The sequence below is a fragment of the Salminus brasiliensis genome, chromosome 2 (assembly GCF_030463535.1).
Source record: "Salminus brasiliensis chromosome 2, fSalBra1.hap2, whole genome shotgun sequence".
Lineage (NCBI taxonomy): Eukaryota > Metazoa > Chordata > Actinopteri > Characiformes > Bryconidae > Salminus > Salminus brasiliensis.
Window position 1 is genome coordinate 37348319 of NC_132879.1, and position 21772 is coordinate 37370090.

The following is a 21772-nucleotide window of genomic DNA, read 5'->3' on the forward strand; positions in this document are numbered from 1 at the left end:
CATTTAAAACAGTCCAGTCTTCATCAGCCCTGGGTTCTTTCACGACTTGTCACATGTGTCAGAAATAGCACTCTGGCATTTCCTTCAGTCCAGCTGTTTGTCTCTGCTAAAAGAATGAGCTAAGACCGAATGCAGTATCAGCCAAACAATGGAAATAATGACATATTTCCAGTCTTAATTAAACACGGTAAAAAAACGTGCCACAGGATCTGAGCATTCGTTTACAACGAGTGTTCCCATTTCTGGAGTTACAGGCCTCTGACCCTGTATTCTGGTCCACAATGAATCAAGTGCGCCGGCTGCTTCAGGTTATTTGAAGACGCTTTGTAAAAGCAGATTTATATTTCCGGGTCACTCTTCAATGGTGTGAACCCTGGTCTCTGTGCCAGGGTCAATTAGGTGTCAAGAACAGGAACAGGAAACTGAAGTATTGGGTCTTGGGCAGAAGGGCATGTCGGCTTTACAGCTGGAAATACGTGTGCGTGTACATGTATTACATCTCTAGGCCTGTTTACACCTGGCATTAACATGCGTTTTGTATCTGGACAGTATCTGGATCTACTTTGACCGGATTCTGTTTACACTGGTCACTAAAATGTGGCCCCAGTATGGCCAGATGAGATGTTACCTTCCATTTTATTTCTGTTTACTTCCTGTTTTTTGTAATGTTAAACAAAGATAAATCATTGCCCATATAAAGTATTATATTATATTGTATTATTATTATTATTATTATTATTGTGGTGGTTTATTTGTTTGTGTTATGTGTACAATATTGGAAACTGCTCACTTCCCTTTAAATTGTGTGTAAAACTTATTAAAACTTAACATCTTAGTCTGACAGAAATTCTACAGTTTCCTCTCTGGAGTGACTTGCTAAGCAGCTTAGAGTAGCGGTGGTGGTTCTTCTACGTGGGGGAACAATAGATGGTAAAGGGAACAAACTGTAATCCTGCGGTTATCTACCGGGTACTAATGCTGCACTGGTGTCGGTTTCCCACCAGGAAGCACCACATGAACACCCACTGAAGTCGGACACAGATTTTATTCATGCTGTACAAACTGGACGAGTTGTAACATAAACGCTACCTCCAACATGGCTGGGGGAAAAAACAATATCAAATAATAAATAATGCGCAGTTTGTACATCAAGTCGGGTGAACGGTTTTATCCTCAGGGAAACTTACCGACCGATGTGCACTGGAGAGCATGTTTATTAAATATGTAAAAACACAATAGAACAATAAGTACAAATAGACGTAAATACAGCAGCCAATAGTCAGACTATGTAGTTCCACCTGCAGCTCACCTGATTACCTTCAGCGAAGGATTCCTTAAAACCAGGACAAGCTAACACTCTCACACGGATCAAATATGTTGTTAATTTTATTTCTTTTAATGTTACTTAAAAAAAGCTAACAAAAACCAAAAGCAAACCATTGCCTAGATACATAGATTTATATATCCTAATTATTTATTTATTTATTTTAGTGTATCGTTTGTTTGTGGTACACTATTTGAAACTGCTCCCTTCCATTTACAGTTTTATATGTGAAACTTCATGACGAATGGAAAAATACATTTGAGGTTAACAAATTAGTATGAAAAGCTATTTTTAATTCCTAAGGAATTCTAGAGTGTTACCTCCAGAGTGACTGTAACAGAGTGAACCCCCCTCTCATTGTCTCATTGGCCCTAGTAGATAGGACCCACCCTTTACACAGTTCTACTAGTGCTACAGTGCTGGGAGGTAAAGGCTAGCAACCACATGTTTTCGACCTTAATGCAGGTTCTTTGGGCAGCTAAACAAGCGTGGAGCTAACTACTAATTACTTCAGCTCATAGACATCCATTCTAGCTAGCAATTTTTTTATTTTATTTTATTTTTTTAATTAGCATCCTTCCTAAGCAATGGGGTAGAGGGAGGGCTATCCTAGTCACCCACCTAACAAACAACTGCACAACTTGAGAGCCCACGTCTACTTTTTGAGTTTTTGCACTCGCATGAAGCCGTATTATGAGCTAAGAGGGTCGGGCCTGGGTTCTGGGCTTCTTCCATGTTGTCATATTTTATTCCACTAATCAGTCTTATGATCCCACACCTCAGCAGTCAGGATAATACACTTTTCACATAATACACTCAAAATGCTCCTAACTCGCATAATCCCCAGCCAACATGCTCATGTGGGGCTCACATGGGTGGACCATGGATTAGGTGGGTTCTAGGTGGGCATGGGCACTAAGTGGGTTACTGGGACTCAGTTGGGCTTGCCAAAGGAGCCATATCACTACAGCCCACCTTGATCTCACATGCGTTGCGTTTAGGCCCATGTGTAGTGTACAAACCAGATGGGACCCATGTTTAACCTCTCCAGGTCCCACTACTGACCCCCCTCCCCTCCGTGGAGCCAATATGGAACCTGTGGACAATATTGTCTGGTTTCCAGTCTGGCTGCCCATACAGGCTTCCACATGGGCATGTTATCTGGGTTACTGCAAACACAGTGTGAGAAGTAGAGGAAAAGAGTCCCAGAGCAGGAAATAAATAAGGTTTGTTGTTGAATGGGTGAATCAAACACACTGAGAATATTAACATATATTTTAATTACCATTTTAATTTATTACAAAATTTCATATTACAGATGCTCTTAACATATTGTCTGACAAAGGTCTCAATTATTTACAAAAAAAGCCAGAAAACTTAGTCACTGAAGTCGTCCCTTTAAAATAAATTAAAAAATGAACATAACTTGCTGTAGTGAGACATGTCAGTCTAGTGTAGCAGCTCATAAAGTGAATGACAACATGTAGTAAAGAGAAATGGGTACAAAACCGAAACAACGAAAGACTATTATGGAATGCAGTTTATATAAAATTATATTTACATTACGATACACTGGCGTTTATTCAGCTCATAAAATGACCATTGCAATAAATGACCATCACAATAAATATGGCATGTTTCGTGTCTGTTAAGCAAACCTGTAAAACTTTCCTAGACAATCAGAGCTATGCAGCTAATATTAGCCTTTGCTGAGAGTGAAATCTTTATGGTTTATAGACCTGTGGGGAGTCTGAGTTTTGAAGCATGGTACATAAACAAATGATGTGCTTGTGAAACATATATTGTCCCTTCGTTCCTCTTATAAAGACACGTCTTCTACATTCATGCCAAAATGAACACTAACACTTACGTAACATAATACTGTATTGTTGGAACAATCTTCCTCTATCCAGAAGATTTCATTATAAATAAATACCTCACCATTTCCGCACAACACACCATGAGAATGGATAGACCTTCACATATTTGTAAGCTAGCCAGATCTATGAGACCTATAGAGTACCAGCAATATACTCACAAGAGCAAAAAATAAGCCAAACATAGTAAAAGCACAGCCCCAAAAAGGGCCAGTGTACGCTCCATACTGGAGTAAGGCAAGCTATGTAACACTCTCCATTACTGAACATACTCCAAATCTACAGCATCAGTTCTCAGGTAAATAGTGACACTGTAATCTGACTTTCTGAACTGGCCGTAGTGGCATGGCTCCCTGGTGGTGCATGCACTACTACTACTACTAGTACTACTACTACTGTAGCAGTTCTTGAAAAATTCCCCAGAACTGTTTGACCTCTTTCCACACCCCTAAGCGGCGTCCAGGAATCCGGAAAGGAAGCCCTCGTGGTCCTCAAAGTGAATAACCAAACCTCAGGCCTGAATCCGGATACTTTTGGTTATCATTGTATTCAAGTATCTCCAGGAGAACAATAGAGAGTGAGTCCAGAATGCTTTGGTCTAATGCCTCTGACAGGCCTTATCTTTTATCGCTGTGAACCTTTCATCGGTTCCTTTTTCGTCTTTCCTGCTAAATCTGTCCATGCATGTCCAGATTTATGAGCACTCAGCCAGAAAAAAGTAATATATATAATCAAAACTAAGACTTTTTTGTCAGTGATTTAAAAAAAAAGGTCTTTGAGCAGACGCTGTCTGAACTCACTGAACTCTCTCTTCTTAGCGTTCTCTGTTCTTAAAGCAACAAGTTGAGGTTTCTTCGCGGTCTGTGCCCGGAACATCCACTCTCAACCTGACTCACTTGTTGAAATATCACTTGCTTTGGCACAAGCTGCAAAATCAGTAGTATGGCTTACCATTGATTATGCCATTGTCGTGGTCTTGTACTTGCTAAGGAACCCCAGGATGCCATACGTACTGCATGTCCCCACATGTTGAGCGCAGTACATCACAGTAAGTGGACACCTGCAGCGATTACCAAATGAGGAAGGCCGTTCTAGTAAGGTGTCTCGATGTCCGAATAGTGTTTGAAGACTTTGTGAATCCACTCTGAGTAATAGGCCACGTTGATGAAGACAGCAGGCCGCCGGGCAATGGCACACCCCCGGCCGTGGATGCTCACTCCGATAATGACCTTGCTCTCTCTCTCCTGACACACCAGTGGGCCACCGTAGTCTTTCTGTAAGGGATGAACCAGCAGGAGAGGGGTAATACTGTTAATGCTCCAATTTAGCCACTGAAAAGAAACCAACCCTTTCAAAGTAGGGTATTAGTGCTTACCTCGCACACACCCTGGTCCTTCTGCCCCCCAGCACAGACTTTGGTCTCTGTGATAGGCAGGCTGCCATTGTGGAGTTGAGAGCATTTCTCATTGCTGACCATGGGAAGACGCACCATTTTCAGACTTCCCTCGTGACCTGTGGCTAAAGGAACCATCAAATACAGATTAGGACAGTCATCAGCACTACTTCATAGTCTTGACACACTTATAGGGTGGGCTGACTTTCTGAGCATGAATGAATATTATATTATATTATGTTATATATATATTGGTGTACTTGTAAATGTATTTAATGTGGAAATCTTTATCAATTGCAGTGGAGAATAGAATGGACATTCATTGTTGGCACAAAAGGAAGAAAAAGCCCAAGGAGACTGATGCTGGTGCGGTACCTTTCGTCTCTCCCCAACCATACATGAGGCACTGGGAGTCTTCTGAAACTTCACATCCAGCCACAGGTAGCTGCACGGTCCACACATGCTCCGACAGCGGGGCTGGACTGGACAAAACATGTGCACAACATATATAGGTCATTTAAGATAATGAGCGAACTAGTGAATAAATGAATGAATGCGTGACTAGGTGAGACGTTCTGCAGTTCATACTGGGCGAGTTTGAGCAGGGCCAGGTTGGAGCCTTCAGGTCCACAGACCATGTGTGCGATGCGGAGCCCTTTAGTGTGTGAGGAGACATTGAGGTGTAGAAGACCCACGTGCACGCTGAACTCCCAAAGATCAGGAACACTGAAGAACACACACACAAAGCACATGACTCATCTCATCTCACCGCATGACAAAACCCAGCAGCCACATGCCATGGCGAACATAAAGAAACAGCAGTGCACTGAACTACCACAGCGGTGTGTCCACCTGTCCAAAAGTAAAGCTTCGGATAGAAACCTAATTTAGGCCTAATTTTCCCCCTCGCACGATTGGAGCCAATCAGCCAAGACATGGTTTATATCTGCTGTTTGCTTCTTTAGTTTGGTACTGGAGATATGAGGCTTATCAATTAATTCTGGACACTTTTTGTAGGTGTCGCTGCACAGTAGATAAGTGCACAACCATTCTGGAGTCATCTTAATTTTTCTAATGATCTTTAGCAGTCAAACAGGGGTCTTGATTTGTCTTTCTAACATTCCTACAAGCAGTTCTCTCAGGCAGTTTTCCTGGTCTTCCAGACCTCAACTTGACCTCCATCTTTCCTGTTTACTCCTTACAAATGGTGGAGACAACTGCCTAAAAAAAAAAACGCTTTTCTGCTTTCTTTTTATTGCCTTCTCTTGCTTTGTGGGCATTGAATATTTTAACTATCAGAAAGCAGGACAGCTGCTGAGGTGAGACCATGGCTGCTGACTGCTGGGACAAGTTTAGAGGATGCTCAGTATTTATAAAACTCTGAAACTGGGATCAATTGGCAGCTTTTTTTTTCTTCTACAGATGTAAACTGTAAACAAGCCATAGCCCTAACAAGCTAATTACACTGCTAAAAGCATGAGTAAAGGCCTGTCTATACCTTTGTTGATATTTATAGTTAACAGTGATATAGTTAACGTGTGAGATGAGGGTTTTTCTTCCACCCCACTTGATTCAATTATATATATAAATTAAACAAAATTGCAAAAGCCAGAAATTAGGACAAACGCTCAAATAAGGGGTAAAAATATTTTCCACATGGATGAGGTGGTTTATGGCCAAGGGGGAAAACAGATGGAAAAAACAGATTATTTCAAGTGATGACATAGCGGGAAAGAAAGTCACAGATACCCAATCGGCCATCATCACACTATAGTGAAGTGGGGAGATAGAGAGAGCGGCATCTTGGCCCCCCCAGAATAAGCAGGGCCAATTTTGCTCTCTTGGGCTCCGGCTGCTGAGAGCAGGCAGCGTGACCCAGGTAGCATTCTAAGCAGTGATCCTTGGGTCATAGTGGCAGCGCCTTAGTCCACCGGACCACTCGGAAGCCCTGTATGTGACATCATCCGAAAAAATCTGTGCATAACAGTAGTTGATGGAAATGCTGATTAATTTAAAATAAATTAAAACATAATTAATTGAATGAATTCATTTGAAACTTCAAATGTATGAAATGTTGGATTTGAAGCCCCATTACAAAGTGTCAGAAACCAATAGGCTAGTTCGAGATGGCCTAACAACGTCTTGGTTTAGTTTAAGGAAAGTGGTTGACGAATCAGGGATGTAGCTGGCACAATGCCAATTGAGATGTAGAATATTTCATTAATTTCATTAGCCTCCTAGCTGCCGTGCAAAAGCTAGAGAAGCAAACTTTGAGCTTCGAGCATGGTCTGGCTGTAGAATACTTCCTTCCCCCTACCAAAGCATCACTTCGAGCCATACAGTAGGAGAAGAGATGTTCTCCAGAACAAAGAGCCACGTGTCGATGTTACATGTATAGGGAAAAGATATCTCAATGCATTGGATTGCATCCCTGCTAAAGCAATCTTCCCCTTTTTTTCTCTATCTGGGCCACAGAGGTGAGTCCTCAGCAATGCGGATGGGCCTGCCTCTTCCTGAGATGCGTGAGATAGCTAAGCTCGAGAGGGAGCGGGTCTGGGTTATGTAGAGCTGATCTAAAACACAGACACCCGCGCTCTCTCTGTCCAGAACAGCTCTGGGTCAACAAGGTTTTCTCTTGAAGAGCGCCACAGCACATCCCCAGGCGTACATCACCGGCAGCAGAGACATGCCAAACACACAGAGGCTAAACAGCTCCATGGCCAACAGAGCACCATCGGCTGGCTCACTCTGAGCCAGAACATCAGCCTGTCACTACCCACTCATAAACAGGAAGCACCGCATCCGCGCCTCGCAAGGAAAGACGGCCAGGGACAGACAGACGGCCAGGGACAGAAAGATGCACACCTCTTTCAGCAGTGTGGTAAATGATGTACAGTGCCTTGCGAAGGTTTTCAGCCCACTTGAAAGTTACGTGGCTGGATTATGAATAAGGCTTGCGTGTAGTTTTCCGATCAGTGTTTTTATCATTCTCTGTTTACTCCACCTTCAGGTGCTAATACCATTTCGACTATACCTTTATATAAAGGTATAAAGGAATAAAGGCAGGGGACAATGTAAAAACTAAAAGATAGAGAGGAATACAAACTGAAAAGTGGTTTATAAAAAAATTATAGAAAAGACAAGACATCAAGAAAATAATTTAAATGCTTGTAAATAATTCAAACAACTATATGGATATTACCATGAAGGGAAGCATTCCTGGTCTGTCAGGACCCACTCCTCTCGGATAAGAGATCCACCACACCAGTGCTTGTTCCTGTCAGCACACAACACACAACAGACGCGGTCAGACTTCCAACCCTCTAACATTCTAACTCTGACTGTAAGAAAAACAACTGGTTGACGTGATTATGTTTGGAATATCCTCACAAACATACATGGCCTATTTAATGAATTTTTACATTTGCTTACATATTTGGAGTATGGTTTATGTCTTTTCAGCATAGCTGCATCTGAATAGCTGTTCATTATCTTATGTAGGAAAGCCATCTAAGCGAGCCTAACTGCAGGAAAACTGCCCCTTGGGTCAGTCCACAGTGGCGAGAGACTATGAACCAGTTACCCTTTCTGAATGCTGACCACCCAGCTTCCGTCCTCTGCCCGCTGCACTTGCGTGCCCCCAACAATCCGCGTGGTTTTATGCACAAAGCAGGATGGCTTCGGTGCTGGAGAAGTGACGGAGACAAAGCGAGAAGGGTTACTCAGACATCTGAATAGTTGTACATGCTTTTACTCCTTACAATTTAGTTAGACCTTCAAAGTGCATATTCTGACCGAGTACTCACACTGCCACTGTCCCATATGATGTATAGCAACCCAGGAATATGTATGATTGTTATGGACTGACATTGGACCGACTGGCATTCTAGGAACCATGTGACATGGGTGCCGTGTTTCATGGCAGGTGTCGCACACTGTCATGAGTTGCCTTGACAGATTATGTTGCAGCATCATCTTACCATTGCCAATAACTGAGGACCACAGAAGATAACAGAATAGAGGACCAGGTTTTTTGGCACACCCTGGGCCTGTGCATACCAATCATCGCTTCAACGCTACAGCAACCTACATTCAGCATGACAACATGACAACTTTTTTTTACTTTTTTTATGATCAAAATAATGCAAAGCTCTGCAATGGTCTTCCCAGTCACCAGATCTGACTCAGATAGAACACATATGTGGGAGAATGGAAAAGTTTCACTGCATGAAAGTGCTCCGGAAGAAAAAAGCTGTGGGAACTGGATGACTCGATCATGTCAACATGGACCAGAATCTCTAAGGAATGTTTCCAACATCTAGTGAGGAATCCATGCCTTGAAGATTTGAAGGAGCAAAAGGAGGCCCAGCCCAGTGTTAGTGTATTAGTGTCTTCCTAAGTCCTTGTTGAGTGCAAACTGTCATGATAATAAACATTGTAGCTATATACCTATTATGATAATTACTGGTTATGGTGACATTACACTATTGTACTACTGGACATAATCTGCCATAATAACTATATACAGTATGATATATAATTAATAAACCTAGTCCTCAGTGGATGAAGGCTCCACACCCTGATTTAATAAAGAATCATCATTAACAGCCTCATTTATTTCAGGCTGATGCTTAATTTGCGTTTACAATAGATTGATAGAAAGATACTTAAGCTACTTACTCTTTACATGCTCAATCTTTGATGTTTTACCTGAAAAAAAAAACACAGAGAAGACAGAGAAGATATATCATTGCATATTTCAGTGTTTCAGCGTACAATTTGACTTGCTATAGCAAAGCAATATACACAGTAATACAGTCTTAGAAGTTAAGCCAGCATGGCCCCGACACAGCCCCCGATTCCTCACATGGTAAACGCTCGTAACTTTCAACTGTTAAGATCAACAATCTGGATTGTAGCCAGCAGAAAAACTAATTTGTCTTATAAATTCCTAAATATAAGGAGAACACTGTCCCTATTAGGAAGATAAATGCCAAGGCTGTGCCAAAAGCCTGGGTAAGGAGCTACAGGCCAGCTGAGAGGAGCACTGGCGGAGCAGCGCGGTGACCGCAGCTCACAGGTCTGCATCTGTCTGGTGTTAAGAGCGTGACGCCGCGCATGAGGAGCCTAACCCAAACCACTGCCTTTTCATTGTACAGACCGCTCACAACCATAGCTAAACTCTAAGCTCTTACCATGACAGTACGCTCTCAAGCTGATGCCCTGCACATTTTACACTCTAACAACAATGGCTGCTTTTTTTTTTAGTTAACTTGATTGGCACTGGGAGGGTGAGGACTGACACATGCCTTCTCCGACAACCAGCGCAGCCAGCCACCACCTGCCCAGAGGAGAAGGCCAGCTACCCAGCTCTGATGCATCAGCTTGCAGAGCACAATTGGCCTTACTCTCTCTTCAGAGTTAGGCCAATTGTGCTCTCTCTGGCTCCAGCTGCTGATGGCAGGCAGCATGACCTGGTATTCAAACCAGCGATCCTCTGGATCCTCGGGTCATAATGTCAGTGCCTTATTCTGAACAAATTAACTACCTATTGAAGTTAAAACACCTTTGTTCCCCCAACATACCCGATTTAGCTAAACAGCTAATTCCTCATAAGCCATTTCTTCATTTAACTGGGTGCATTAGAGACGCAGAGAAGGAAGGTATGTACCAATACAATGCACTCTACTGTATCTTGTTGTATCACTGTATTGTGACTAGGATGTCAGTTTGACTAGTGGCATTAGGGCTAGAGCATTAGATAGGGACACCATCACAGCTTTTGTTTCTAATGTTGTTCTTTAATAATCATTGAATGAACTGACTGCATTGGGGACTGTATCATATCATAGTCTGAATTGTATGAATCTGAAATACTCTACTATGCAAGTAGGAAATAAGCCCATCCCCTGCACACATGAAGGCAGGATTAGGCTGTATCTAGGCTTGTGTCTGTGCTCAGCAAAAAGGACAGTCTCCTAGATTGTGTAATGGGTTGAAGAGGTCTGTCTGCACTCTGAAGAGCTCTGACTCCAAACCAAGTTCATGTGCTCTGCTGTGGAATGGATCAGTTGACGTTCTGTCACAGTTCACACGGACCAGAGGCCAGCTGGAGAAGAATGCTCTGATAACGCTTGACTCCAACCTCGTTTTAGTGCCGTGGACTCTGTAACTACTATTTGCTCACAAGAGCTAGAGTGAGGTCAAAGCGGAGAAGTGTGTGACCCAAAAAAATAAAACATGAAGAACAAAGCAGATCATACTGCTTGAGAAGTCACTGTGACAACTTTCTGTTCTTTGCTTGGGGGTTCTGCCCAAGGCTTTTACAAGACAAGGGAATTAGGAATTCTAGAAATTAAGAGCAGTGGCTACCAACAAGGTCCCAATCAATCAATACTAAAAAGAAAAGCTAAAGAAAGCTCTGTTGGCAGAACTTTGTGCAGACATTTCTTGATGCACATAAATCACAAACCTCCTAAACACAGAACTGCACAAAGCACAATAAGCCTTATGTATTCATGCAGAAAACACTGCCAATTAATACAAAAGATTCTAGTCATTATAATGAAACGCTAAGAAGACACTGTTATTGTGATTTACATAAGCTCGGTCATTCACACACAGTTCTAAAGGTGCAATTAACCAGTGAGAAAGCTGTAAAGAAGTGTGAAATGAAAGAGACTTTCAAGGTCCAGATGTGTATATGTGAGGATGTAGGTCAAGGAAAGCACTCAAGGTTAAGTTTTTTGTACTGAACTGAGTGGGGATCTGATCATTTCTGGTTCATATCTCCATGATTCCCAGGCAGATCCTCATGATTTTCTTACCAATGCTGTTTGTTCACTGTATTTAGTCTCTGGATGCACATATCTATCTATATCTATTATATCTAGCATTGTTAACACTAACTCGCTCGTCATTTTATCGCTATCTAGGTCAAGTCTCCCTGAGAAACAAATCCAATCCGAATAAATGTAATGAGAGAAAACAGTGAGATTACGTTACTTCTGTCTCTTCTGCTCTAGTATACTTTAATGTCACTGCACTGATTTAGGCACCTAACTGTGGGGCACCATTCATAAGCTCACATAAACCTACACAACCATTTTTAAAGGCCTATTCCAACAAGCGTCAGCTGTCATAACACTTTCTGGGGGAACGTTTGTTGAAATAAGTCTTCATACAGTAAATGTTTATGTAGGTTTCTATCAGTTGTCATGGAAGGCTTATGTAAGTGTCATGGAGCCCTACAAATGGTGACCTTCAGTAAAGTGTTACCAAATATTTTAACAACAAAAAAAAAAACAATATATATTAAGATCAGGACACTGCCACTGCAGACATGGGTGGCTTGGGTAGATATTGTATGTGAAGTAGATTTTATTTTATTTCATTTGGCGTCCTAAATCCACAGACAGAATAATGAGGCACAATAAATCTACTCTATCTATTTTCTTTCTGTCCAATGAATATGTTCTTGTCTATAGGGTCTGGTGTCTGTACTGTCCTCCGTAATGTTGCTTCATAAATAAAAGTTTAAAATGTGGATTCTGAAAAGAAGAGATAAGAAAATAGAAGATGTGACAAGGAGAGAAGAAAAGACTGGAGAAAGAAGATAGAATGGGGAGGAGTGTAGAGTAGAGGAGGGGAGAGGAGAGGAGAGCAGAGGAGAAGACAAGAGACGAGAAGAGAAGAGGAGAGAAGGGAGAAGAAGAGAAAAGAGGAGAAGAGAAATGAGGAAAGGAGAAAAGAGGAGAAGAGGGGACAAGAGAAGAGAAAATATGAGAAGAGAAAAGAAAAGAGGAGAAGATAGGAGAAGAGAAGAGAAAATAGGAAAAGAGAATGGAGGAGAAGAGAAGAGAGGAGAAGATAAAGGGGAAAAAGAGAAAAGAGGCAAAGATAAATGGGGAGAAGAGGAGATGAGAAAAGAGGAGAAGAGGAGAGAATGGAGGAGAAGAAAAGAGGAGAGAAGGGAGGAAAACAGAACAGAGGAGAAGATGGGAGAGGAGAAAAGGAGAGGAGAGAAGAGAAAAGAGGAGAAGAGAAAAAAGGAGAAGAGGAGAGAATGGAGGAGAAGAGATGAGAAAAGAGGAGAAGAGGAGAGAAGGGAAAAGAGGAGAAGAGGAGAGAAGGGAAAAGAGGAGAAGAGGAGAGAATGGAGGAGAAGAAAGGAGGAGAGAAGGGAGGAAAAGAGAACAGAGGAGAAGATAAGAGATGAGACGAGAAGAGGAGAGAATGGAGGAGAAGAGAGGAGAAGATAAAGGGGGAGAAGATAAGAGATGAGACGATAAAGGGGGAGATGAGAAGAGAAGGAAATAGAAGAGAATGGAAGAGAAGAAAAGAGACAGGAAGGGGAGGTGATGAAACTTACATCGCTCTAGTCCGCAGTAATCCCAGGGAATGGAGGAGTTGGAAGTGTAGCACCATGGGCCATGCTTATCTCTGTCTGGATTCCTGCACAAGTTCAACTGCAACCCTGCACTTGCCGTCTCAGAGCGTGTATCCCTGCTACGCACACACACACACACACACACACACACACACACACACAGAAAATCAATTTCACTGTCCATAAGAGTAATCAAACAGAGAAGGCAGGTAGGTAAAGTCTGCAGTTCTTCATTAAGCCTGCAGTAAGCAGATATAATTGACTGCACTGTACTCTCACTAAGAAAGGTTTGATAGAAAATTAAACTAAGATCATTTATCCTAGATGCAGCTGATCAGCCATGACGTGCTCGCCATCTGACATGTGCTTCTTCAATTTACTACAGGGGATGCAAGGCTAACATTGCTAACAAACACTAGACAGTCCAGAAATAAAAGGGGTTACTCTGAATAGCTGCCATACAGCTCTACAGGTTATTTAGTCTGCATCTCTCATTGTAAACTAAAGACGGAAACTTTGTATAATACACACGTACTGGTTGAGCCTTAAGTAATAAAAAACATGATAATTAAGATTTTCACCAAACTATTCCTTTAACTGCTCACTAAGCAGGATCCACAACACCAGCCCTGAACTGAGAAAACCCATCCCAGTGGCTAGGAAGAAATGATGGATAAAGAAGGAGAGGGTAATTCCTCCTCCCTGACGCGAGCAGCGGCTGAGCTTTCTCAGAGCCGACCTGCTGACCCTGGCCAATGCAGACTCTCTGGCTGCCCGCCACACCAGGAAGCTGATTGGCTTTGATCTGGCCATGGCGCGAGAGTAGGGGGGAAGCGCTTCCTGGGGTCGAGGTCGCCTCTGGAACATGTCCATCCGTCGGTGCAATTTTGGCTTTTAAAATTCCTGTAAATTAACAAATGCTAGCGGTTCGGTGTTGGAGTGAGTCTCTCTAGAAGCCCTACTTGGTACTTTAAGTCTTCATTTTGTCAGTTGGATAAATGTGGAAAGATAGAGGCCTCCTCTGGTTCTTCTAGCTGTCTGTGTGTGTGCCATCACTATACACTCATCACTGATTAGGAGAGGCAGTAAGGCAGTGGTCCCCATAACTTCGATCCTCTGGCTTTTTTATTATTAATTAATATCAGTAATTGATCTTAAACCAAGCTAAACCAACCTTTAACTTGGCTAAAGTCAAATGTGAAAACAAATGGACACTGAACTGTCTGTTCGCTAGCGGCTTTCCCATCACTGTCCCATCACAATAGAAGCACAAGACTTCTTTTATTGTTGGATGTGCTGAGCGTTTTTTGTGAGCTATGCATATGCAGTTCCGATCGAAAAGCTTTTATCATTGTATCCAATAAACCTGCATCAATTTATCTGGATGTAATTAGAATTATGTAATTATAAATATAATGGATGTAAACTGTCTATTTTAGTTTGCTGTCTACACACCAGATGCAGATGATTAGAACATCATTAGAAGGGAATTTGGAGAAGTCTGTCTTATTTAAGCCTCAGACATTTAGTTTGATTTGCTCTTGATTGTTGAAGTAAGTGGGATCACTATAGCCAGATCAATAGAGCTCTCTGAGGCCTCCAGGAAAAAAGGTTGTAGGTGCAAAGGAGTCTGGGAGGGATTTAAAAAGATCTCAGAGCACTTAGAAATCAGCCACTCACTGTCCGGAAAAACAGTTTTAAGTGGAGATCATTTAAAACAACTGGCAACACAACCAGGTAAGGTCATCCTAGAAGGTTCAGCCCGACCACAAAAGCAGGCCCTGGCAGACTCTCCAATGAATCATTTATTGTGTCAGAGCATGAGAAAAACATGAACCCATCTGTCCAAAAACTGAAGCTGGAGCAACATGAAGGTGGACTACGCAACATGACAATGACCCAAACATTCCAGTAAATCCACCAAGGAATGACCCAGAGGAAAGAACTAGAGAGTTCTGGACTGGCATAGTCAAAGGCCATAATTCAACAGAGATAGTGTGGGTGATTTGAAACAGGCTGTGCATGCAAGAAACTCCTTATACATCACACAGCTGAAAGAATTCTGCATGGAAGAGTGGAAACAACTTTCTCCAAGTCAATGTCGAGAGGAAATGTCTAACTGAGGTCATTTCACTCAAAAGAGGAAATACCAGCTATTAGGGCACAGGTTGTCCTAAATTTTTTCCTCAGTACAAACTGCCACATTGTAACACTTTTTAGTTAAATACGTGATAAATATATGATAAATATCAACTTTTCTTTGTGATGATATTACACCTCCTTTATCTATATTGTCTAAAATAATCAAACATTACTATGTCCATATTTCCTAATAAATAAATTTATATTTGATGGAGTGTTTTTTTTTATTTTCACAACAGAACTAACCAGGAGGAGCTGGCAAATGTTTTCTAGCTACTACTAATGCTTCTATATTTAGTTTGTGTTCATGACTATTAACAGTGTATTTGTTAAGACCATAAGGATGTATTGGCCAAAAGATATGCAGAAAAAAACAAGCCACTATTACGGACAGAGGTTGTGTTCCAGTCCTCTAATGCTGCTTCCTTTCCATGTCTGCTTCCTAGCCCTCATTTTGAGCTCTAATCTAAAACAAAGCCATATGGATAAGAACTCTTCCACGGTTGGCAGCGCTCAAGTCGGCCAAACGAGTTCAGGAAAGACAAGGACAGATATTTTTACCGTAAATGGTTGGTGAGCGGTTGTGTACCTGTATGTGTGGTCTGACCAGAGTCCACAGGGAATGCCCGATCTGGTCTTTGACATATTGCCTCGGTAGCTCTCCCCATTGTCCTCGTAACACTCTAGGACACAGACGCAGAAGAAATAAATGTAACGAGAACAATACACCAAGACCATATTTACCACACGCTCGCACAAACACATAGAAATGCACTAAAATCCACACCATCAACACTTTTAAATTTCGGGCATTCATGGATTTGCGGACTGTATTCATGTTGTCATGAAATAAGCATGTTTGAAAGAGGGTTTTATTTGCGGTTAGAGCCAATTTCACGTCGGAGACCACTTTACAATTGGTGGTTGTGGAAAAAAACAGCCTTCCTCTGTGCCAACATCTGACTTTGGTTTGAGCAGAACCAGAGCGAGAGAGAGAGAGAGAGTCTGAGCGTCCTGCTGTTTGACCTGGAACCCTCTGGTGTGAAAAGTGTCTTTTGAAAAGTTAAGCTGTGATACTTTTGCAATAGAAAGAATTTATACCAAACTGGGCAGATATGTCTTTTTTCAAACCACGTGTGCTCATGCTCATGTGTGTGTGGTCTCACCTGGCTTTTCCTGGGTCTCTGAACACCTGGGGATGCTGGTACAGAGGGCTTTACGCACTTTCGGATCTGTGGTGAAGCACCACGGGATTTCAGAGCCATCAGGGTTTCTACAGTAGTTTTCTTTCAGATCTCTGAAATGTACACACACACACACACACAAAGATCACAATCCACTATAGTGGCATTTCATAAAGAAATCACACGAAACACAAAGAAAGAAATTCTCATTAGTTACATGAACTCGAAGCCGGCCTGCCACACAAAGCTCACCCTTTTGGTCTCAAAGACTATTTCAAGCCCTTCCATACTGATCAAACAAACACCAACAAACATTCTCAAGCTGGCAGTTCAACAGGCAAACACAATAAATCAGTGTGAATGTGAAGGGGGGGGGGCAGTCAAAAGGCTTCCCAAGAAACCCACACAGGCGGTTCACATCAATTCAGCATCAAATGTTTGTTGCCGTTTGTGTTGTAGGTATGTAAGGGCCGTTAAGAGCTGGAAGTGAAGAGTCATTGTTAATGTTTTGCTGTAAAGCTATTATTTCAAAGAAACCACATGACGACCCAATTCATTACATGCACAGCAAATTGGCCAGTGTCAAATTAGCACTTCTAGCGTTAATTTAACATTGTGTGTTTTACAGTTTATCCACACACAGTGGTAATTTAACACTAATGGCGCTGATCTGATTTGACACTGGCACTTTGCTGTGTAGTTATATAATGAATCACATTTTATTTGATTGAGTTCTCCATTGACTAAGTTGGGTCTGTTTTAAAAATAGGGTAGTTAACTTATTGCATTAAAACATCTGCATTATCTAAAATGATTTTTTTAGGTAAAAGCAACATTCAATGCATTTTTCTGCTTGTCTAAATGTCAAAAAAGCAGGAAAAACTTATGTCACATGTTTAAAAGGCTGAAATGTTGCATGTTCAAATAAAAAAAGGAGCAAAAAGCTTAAAAGTAAAAAGTTGTTTGTTTGTATGAAAAACAAAAACAGGAAAAATCTTCAAATGTTGCTTGTTTAAAAAGTTAAAAGTTGCTTGTTTGTATAAAAAAAAAACAGGAAAAAAGTTGCTTGTTTAAAAAGTTGAAAACATGACATGGCAATGTAAAGCAAATCTTTACTATCTGCACTATAACCATTTTTAAAATAATTATAAAAGCCTCTTTCTCAAAACCAGTGTGTCCGCAGTTATTTGGTTAGTGAGAAAGTGGTTATATTTTACTAGCAATTAGTAAAATATGTGGTTGGTGTGGCGCAACAGATAACACCACTACCTGCCAGTGAGCTACACCAATAAGAGTCCTTGGGCCCGACTCCTAACACTACATTGGCCCTCCTCTGTAATACGAGGAACCTTGTAAGTCGCTCTGGAGAAGAGCGTCAGGTAAATGCCGTAAATGTAAATGTAAATGTAAATGTTAATAATAAATCAGCAAACAGACTACACCCTTTGATGCTACTCACTAACTATCAAAGTTTGCTTATGTATTTGGCTAAATAAATATTATAACTAATAACTACAACATAGCATCAATAGCATTGGGTTGAAGGCTCAAGGGTGAAGGGTTTAGGAGCTTGAACAGGACTATAGAAGTATATAATTGAATATAATTTTTTTGGTATTTTTTCCTTGCTATTAAATGCTTATTTTATCACAAAAGTCACCCCCCCCCCCCCCCCCCCAAAAAAAAAAAAAAAGAAATGCGGTCTGGATATGCCACTGTCTACACTGTCTACTCAAATCTGATATTTTCAGCTTTCAACTCTCTGTAATTTCCCCTCTTATTTCAATAGACTTCTAAAAAGCAGGTTTCATAGTATTTAATGCCCAGAGAACATAAGAGGGTCAAGGAATTTAACAGTCTTGTGCAGTCTGGTACATGCTGCTGGTATACCAGACAGCACTGTGTGTGTGTGTGTATGTAAGTGTAGGTGTAGGAAGGATGGTAAATGGTGGCTCACTTGCACTTGTAGTTGTGCGGGGTGTAGGAATGATTGTGTGGAAACTGCGAATCCCAGCGCTGACAGGATACTCCACTGGGGGTCACATTTACCGCTCCCCGATAGCGCTCCCCCTGACCCCGAAAACATGCGGTGGTCACATCCTCGTCGGCCTTGTGGTCTGAATCTGCAGGAAAAGAAGTGGGGAGGTCAGATTGATTCACCAGAGCATGCATATCTTCCCGTACTGGAAGACAAATAGATATAGATACAGAAGGAACATATTTGCCAGACCACATTCGCTCCCACGTTGCTCCACCATTAATCTAGACAGGCCCACTCAGCTGCAGGGCTCTAAGCTTTAATCCACGTAGTAAACGGACAGTGTGATTTATAGCATGCCGCTGCACCTGTACGCAGCCACCAAAACACAGCAATGCACTCTGATGGATGCTGAGATGTGCCAAACTAAACATTATACATGACTGTGTGCACATACACACACCATATATATATTCACACACACACACTGACATAGGCAGACACACAAGGTTCAGATCCAAACCTTTGAAACATTCAGCTGGAATTCCACTGTAAATCATACGTCACACACACGCACGCACACACACACACACACACACTGGGCTTGGCTTCTCGTTTATGTTTTGTCTCATCCCCCGTCTAATGTGAAACACTTGTGGAAGGGGAGAAAGGGTTGTTAGCATAAATTATGGTAGGTCTTCCTTTTAACTGATGTGCGACATGTCTTCAACGCACATATTGTTTTCACTCTTCAATTAAGTTCATAAAGCTCTCGCCTTGCTGCTCCAATTCCGTCGCTGTAAATAAACCCGAGACATCGCAGCTCGAATTAAAAGCCTCCACGATCCTTCAAATCCGCATGACACCAGAGTTATGGAAGAAATAATCTCCATTCACTAATTACAGCTTTCACTCTCATTTAAGCCCTCACATTTTTCTTTTTTACATCTCCATTTCACTCCGCTCTCAGTCATTCCTTGATTGTCAATCCAAAAAGTTAAAAAATGACATGTCCCAGAGTGTGTAAGCAGCCCATTAGCATATCTTGTTGAATTAGCTGGCCATGCAGCATCGTGCAATGCAGTAAAATGCATCTATGTCTATGGGTACCACACCTTGGTGTTCCTCATTCAAGCAGACCACTACAGGCAACTGAGAGTCTAGCTTTACAGGAAGAGGGCATTTGGCCAACATGCAAAAAGACCAATCACAGCCCATCACAATGTCCTGTGGAGGCAGCTGTTCACTGTTGCTGACTAGAATTTAGCTAGAAAACAGAACCTTGATTTCCAAATAGTTGTGACTAGCTTACTGCACAATAGGTGTCCGATGCTCTGTTTGAGTGACTGCGGAGGATCTGGGGCTAAAATTAGTGTCTTTTCAAGTGATTACGTCTGCTTCTATAGCCTTGTACTGGAGCTACAACATTTAATAGACACTCATCACCGATTAGCCATTAATAAGCGTTGTGCACAAAACTGTGTGGATTTGTTAGATGAGCTCATGTGCTTTCTGACACAATAATATGCTGTATATTAAAATGCACAGACGTGCATCACAAAAACAATAACATCAGACACTGTTTACACCTGATCACTTTATGTGACTAGTTTAAGATTTTAGAAGTGCGCCTCCGGTTGGTCAGACTGAATCTGATTGCTTTGTGGGGTGGAATATGCAAATTTACTCATTGCACAGTCATTATTACTGGTGTTTGGGTTGTACTGGGAGGGTTTGGTTGACGAATGTGACAATGTGGCTCAAAAGCATCTCAGATCACCCTCTGAAGTGGTCCGATCAACTTGGGTGTGTTTTCACTTGCATTTTTATGTGGCTTGGGCATGTTCATTTTTGTAGACCCAGTGTCAGTAACGACAGAAGCATAATCTCTCTTTGAGATTATTTTAAGTAAATGTGTGTGTGTGTGTGTATGTATGCTGATTAGGCTTACGGTTTGTAGCATGCTAATTTTAGTAAAACAGCACATTTCTGCTGACAAATCCAGGCCAATACCAGCTCTTGGTCATCTAGGTGATACGATCCTGTGCTGGTTAACCTGGTTGACCAACTTAAGTCTTAACCACTGGGGGGAATGTTTCCATTTGGGTTTGACAGACTAGCTGGTTTCTCTCCATAACTAACTTGACCGAGGTGGTCATACTGCTTGACTTCTTTGGTCAAGATGGTTTGATCATGCTGGTCAAACATTTTTCATGCTGGCCTTGATCTAAGCTGGTCAACAAGCTTAACTAACTGCCTTAATCAGCTATATTAGGTGTAAGGAGAAATGTGGCTCCAACACTGAACAGCCTTCAGTGACTCTGCAGACACTGTATAGTAGTAAGCAGATATTTTACAGTGTTGCCTTGCCAGTCAAAAAGCTGTGTGCAACCATCCATACACAGCACTCAGGGAGAAAACAAATAGCTTCTGCACCGTTCATAGTGCCCCGTCCACACAGTCCATCACCCAGCCCACAACGCCTCAAAGCTCAGCTTCATTTAGCCACAGGCTCCATGGGGTATACCCACACGCACATGCAATGTAGCCCCCAAAAAAACCTCCCATTTAATGCTACAGTCAATCATACCAGTCATGGTGCACATAAACAAAAGCACATCTGAGGCTACAGCATAAAGCACTGCAACACAATTCAAGTCTCGAACCCAATTAAATCATCTCACAATACATCATAACATGCCAACACAGCCTATGATGGATGTACGACAAAAATGCACAGCGTGAAATGATGGGTCAGGGCTCCTCTGAGAGCTTGGTTTCATGTGTATGTGTGAGAAAGTGAAAGGAAACTAACCACACAGACTAATGTTGCAGTATTCCCAGCGTGTGTTCTTGTCCATGGTGTAGCACCATGGACGCACGTCATTGTTGGGATTACGACAGTAGTTATCATCCAGTCCTTTGCCTGAGTGCCTGCGAATGAAAAAAACCAAACAAACAGAAATGAAAAGGAAGATTTACTAAAGGAGGTCTATGGACACTCTGTTTATTTTGATCATAAATACCTATAGTATAAAAATATAGTAATAAGTGATAAAATGACTATTTTGAGTTTCTATTTTCATAAATATGTTTATGTCTGGCTGGTGGTCTGAGCTGAATTTAAAATGTACTCAATAGATCCATTTATAATGTTTGTAAACTTTACAGGTTTGTGGTACGTATGGTTAATAGCTTCAGGAATACAGATGTAATCCATCTGAGTTGTAAAATGCCCAGTAAATGCTGTGTACCCATGCAGTGTTTTACATATTCAGTGCTGTGTAAAAGAAACTGGCCAGGAAATGCCTTCTTTTTTGTCACATTTTACTAGAAGATAAAATTCAATTCTTAAATTTACTCAAAACCTTTATTGCCCATGTGAAAAAGTAATTGCCCCTTCCAGTGACAATTGGATTCAATTTCACTAGCCAACCCAGGCATGATTACTGTCAGGTCTGTTGAACCTAAACATCACTGAGATG

The 21772-nt window shown here is 41.6% G+C and overlaps 1 protein-coding gene across 1 annotated transcript in view; it reads right to left on the minus strand.

Moving 5' to 3' along the window:
• Positions 1-2654: 2654 nt before the first annotated feature.
• hgfa (hepatocyte growth factor a) overlaps positions 2655-21772 on the minus strand; it is a 32557-nt gene continuing 13439 nt past the window's right edge. Inside the window, exons 7-18 of the mRNA XM_072673845.1 lie at positions 21103-21221; positions 18267-18432; positions 16292-16422; positions 15715-15808; positions 12966-13102; positions 9275-9304; positions 8178-8280; positions 7797-7871; positions 5183-5320; positions 4970-5076; positions 4577-4719; positions 2655-4475 (exon numbers count right to left, since the gene is read on the minus strand). Coding sequence (XP_072529946.1) covers positions 4293-4475; positions 4577-4719; positions 4970-5076; positions 5183-5320; positions 7797-7871; positions 8178-8280; positions 9275-9304; positions 12966-13102; positions 15715-15808; positions 16292-16422; positions 18267-18432; positions 21103-21221 — 1426 coding nt within the window. The 3' untranslated portion in view covers positions 2655-4292. The remainder of the gene's footprint in view (positions 4476-4576; positions 4720-4969; positions 5077-5182; positions 5321-7796; positions 7872-8177; positions 8281-9274; positions 9305-12965; positions 13103-15714; positions 15809-16291; positions 16423-18266; positions 18433-21102; positions 21222-21772) is intronic.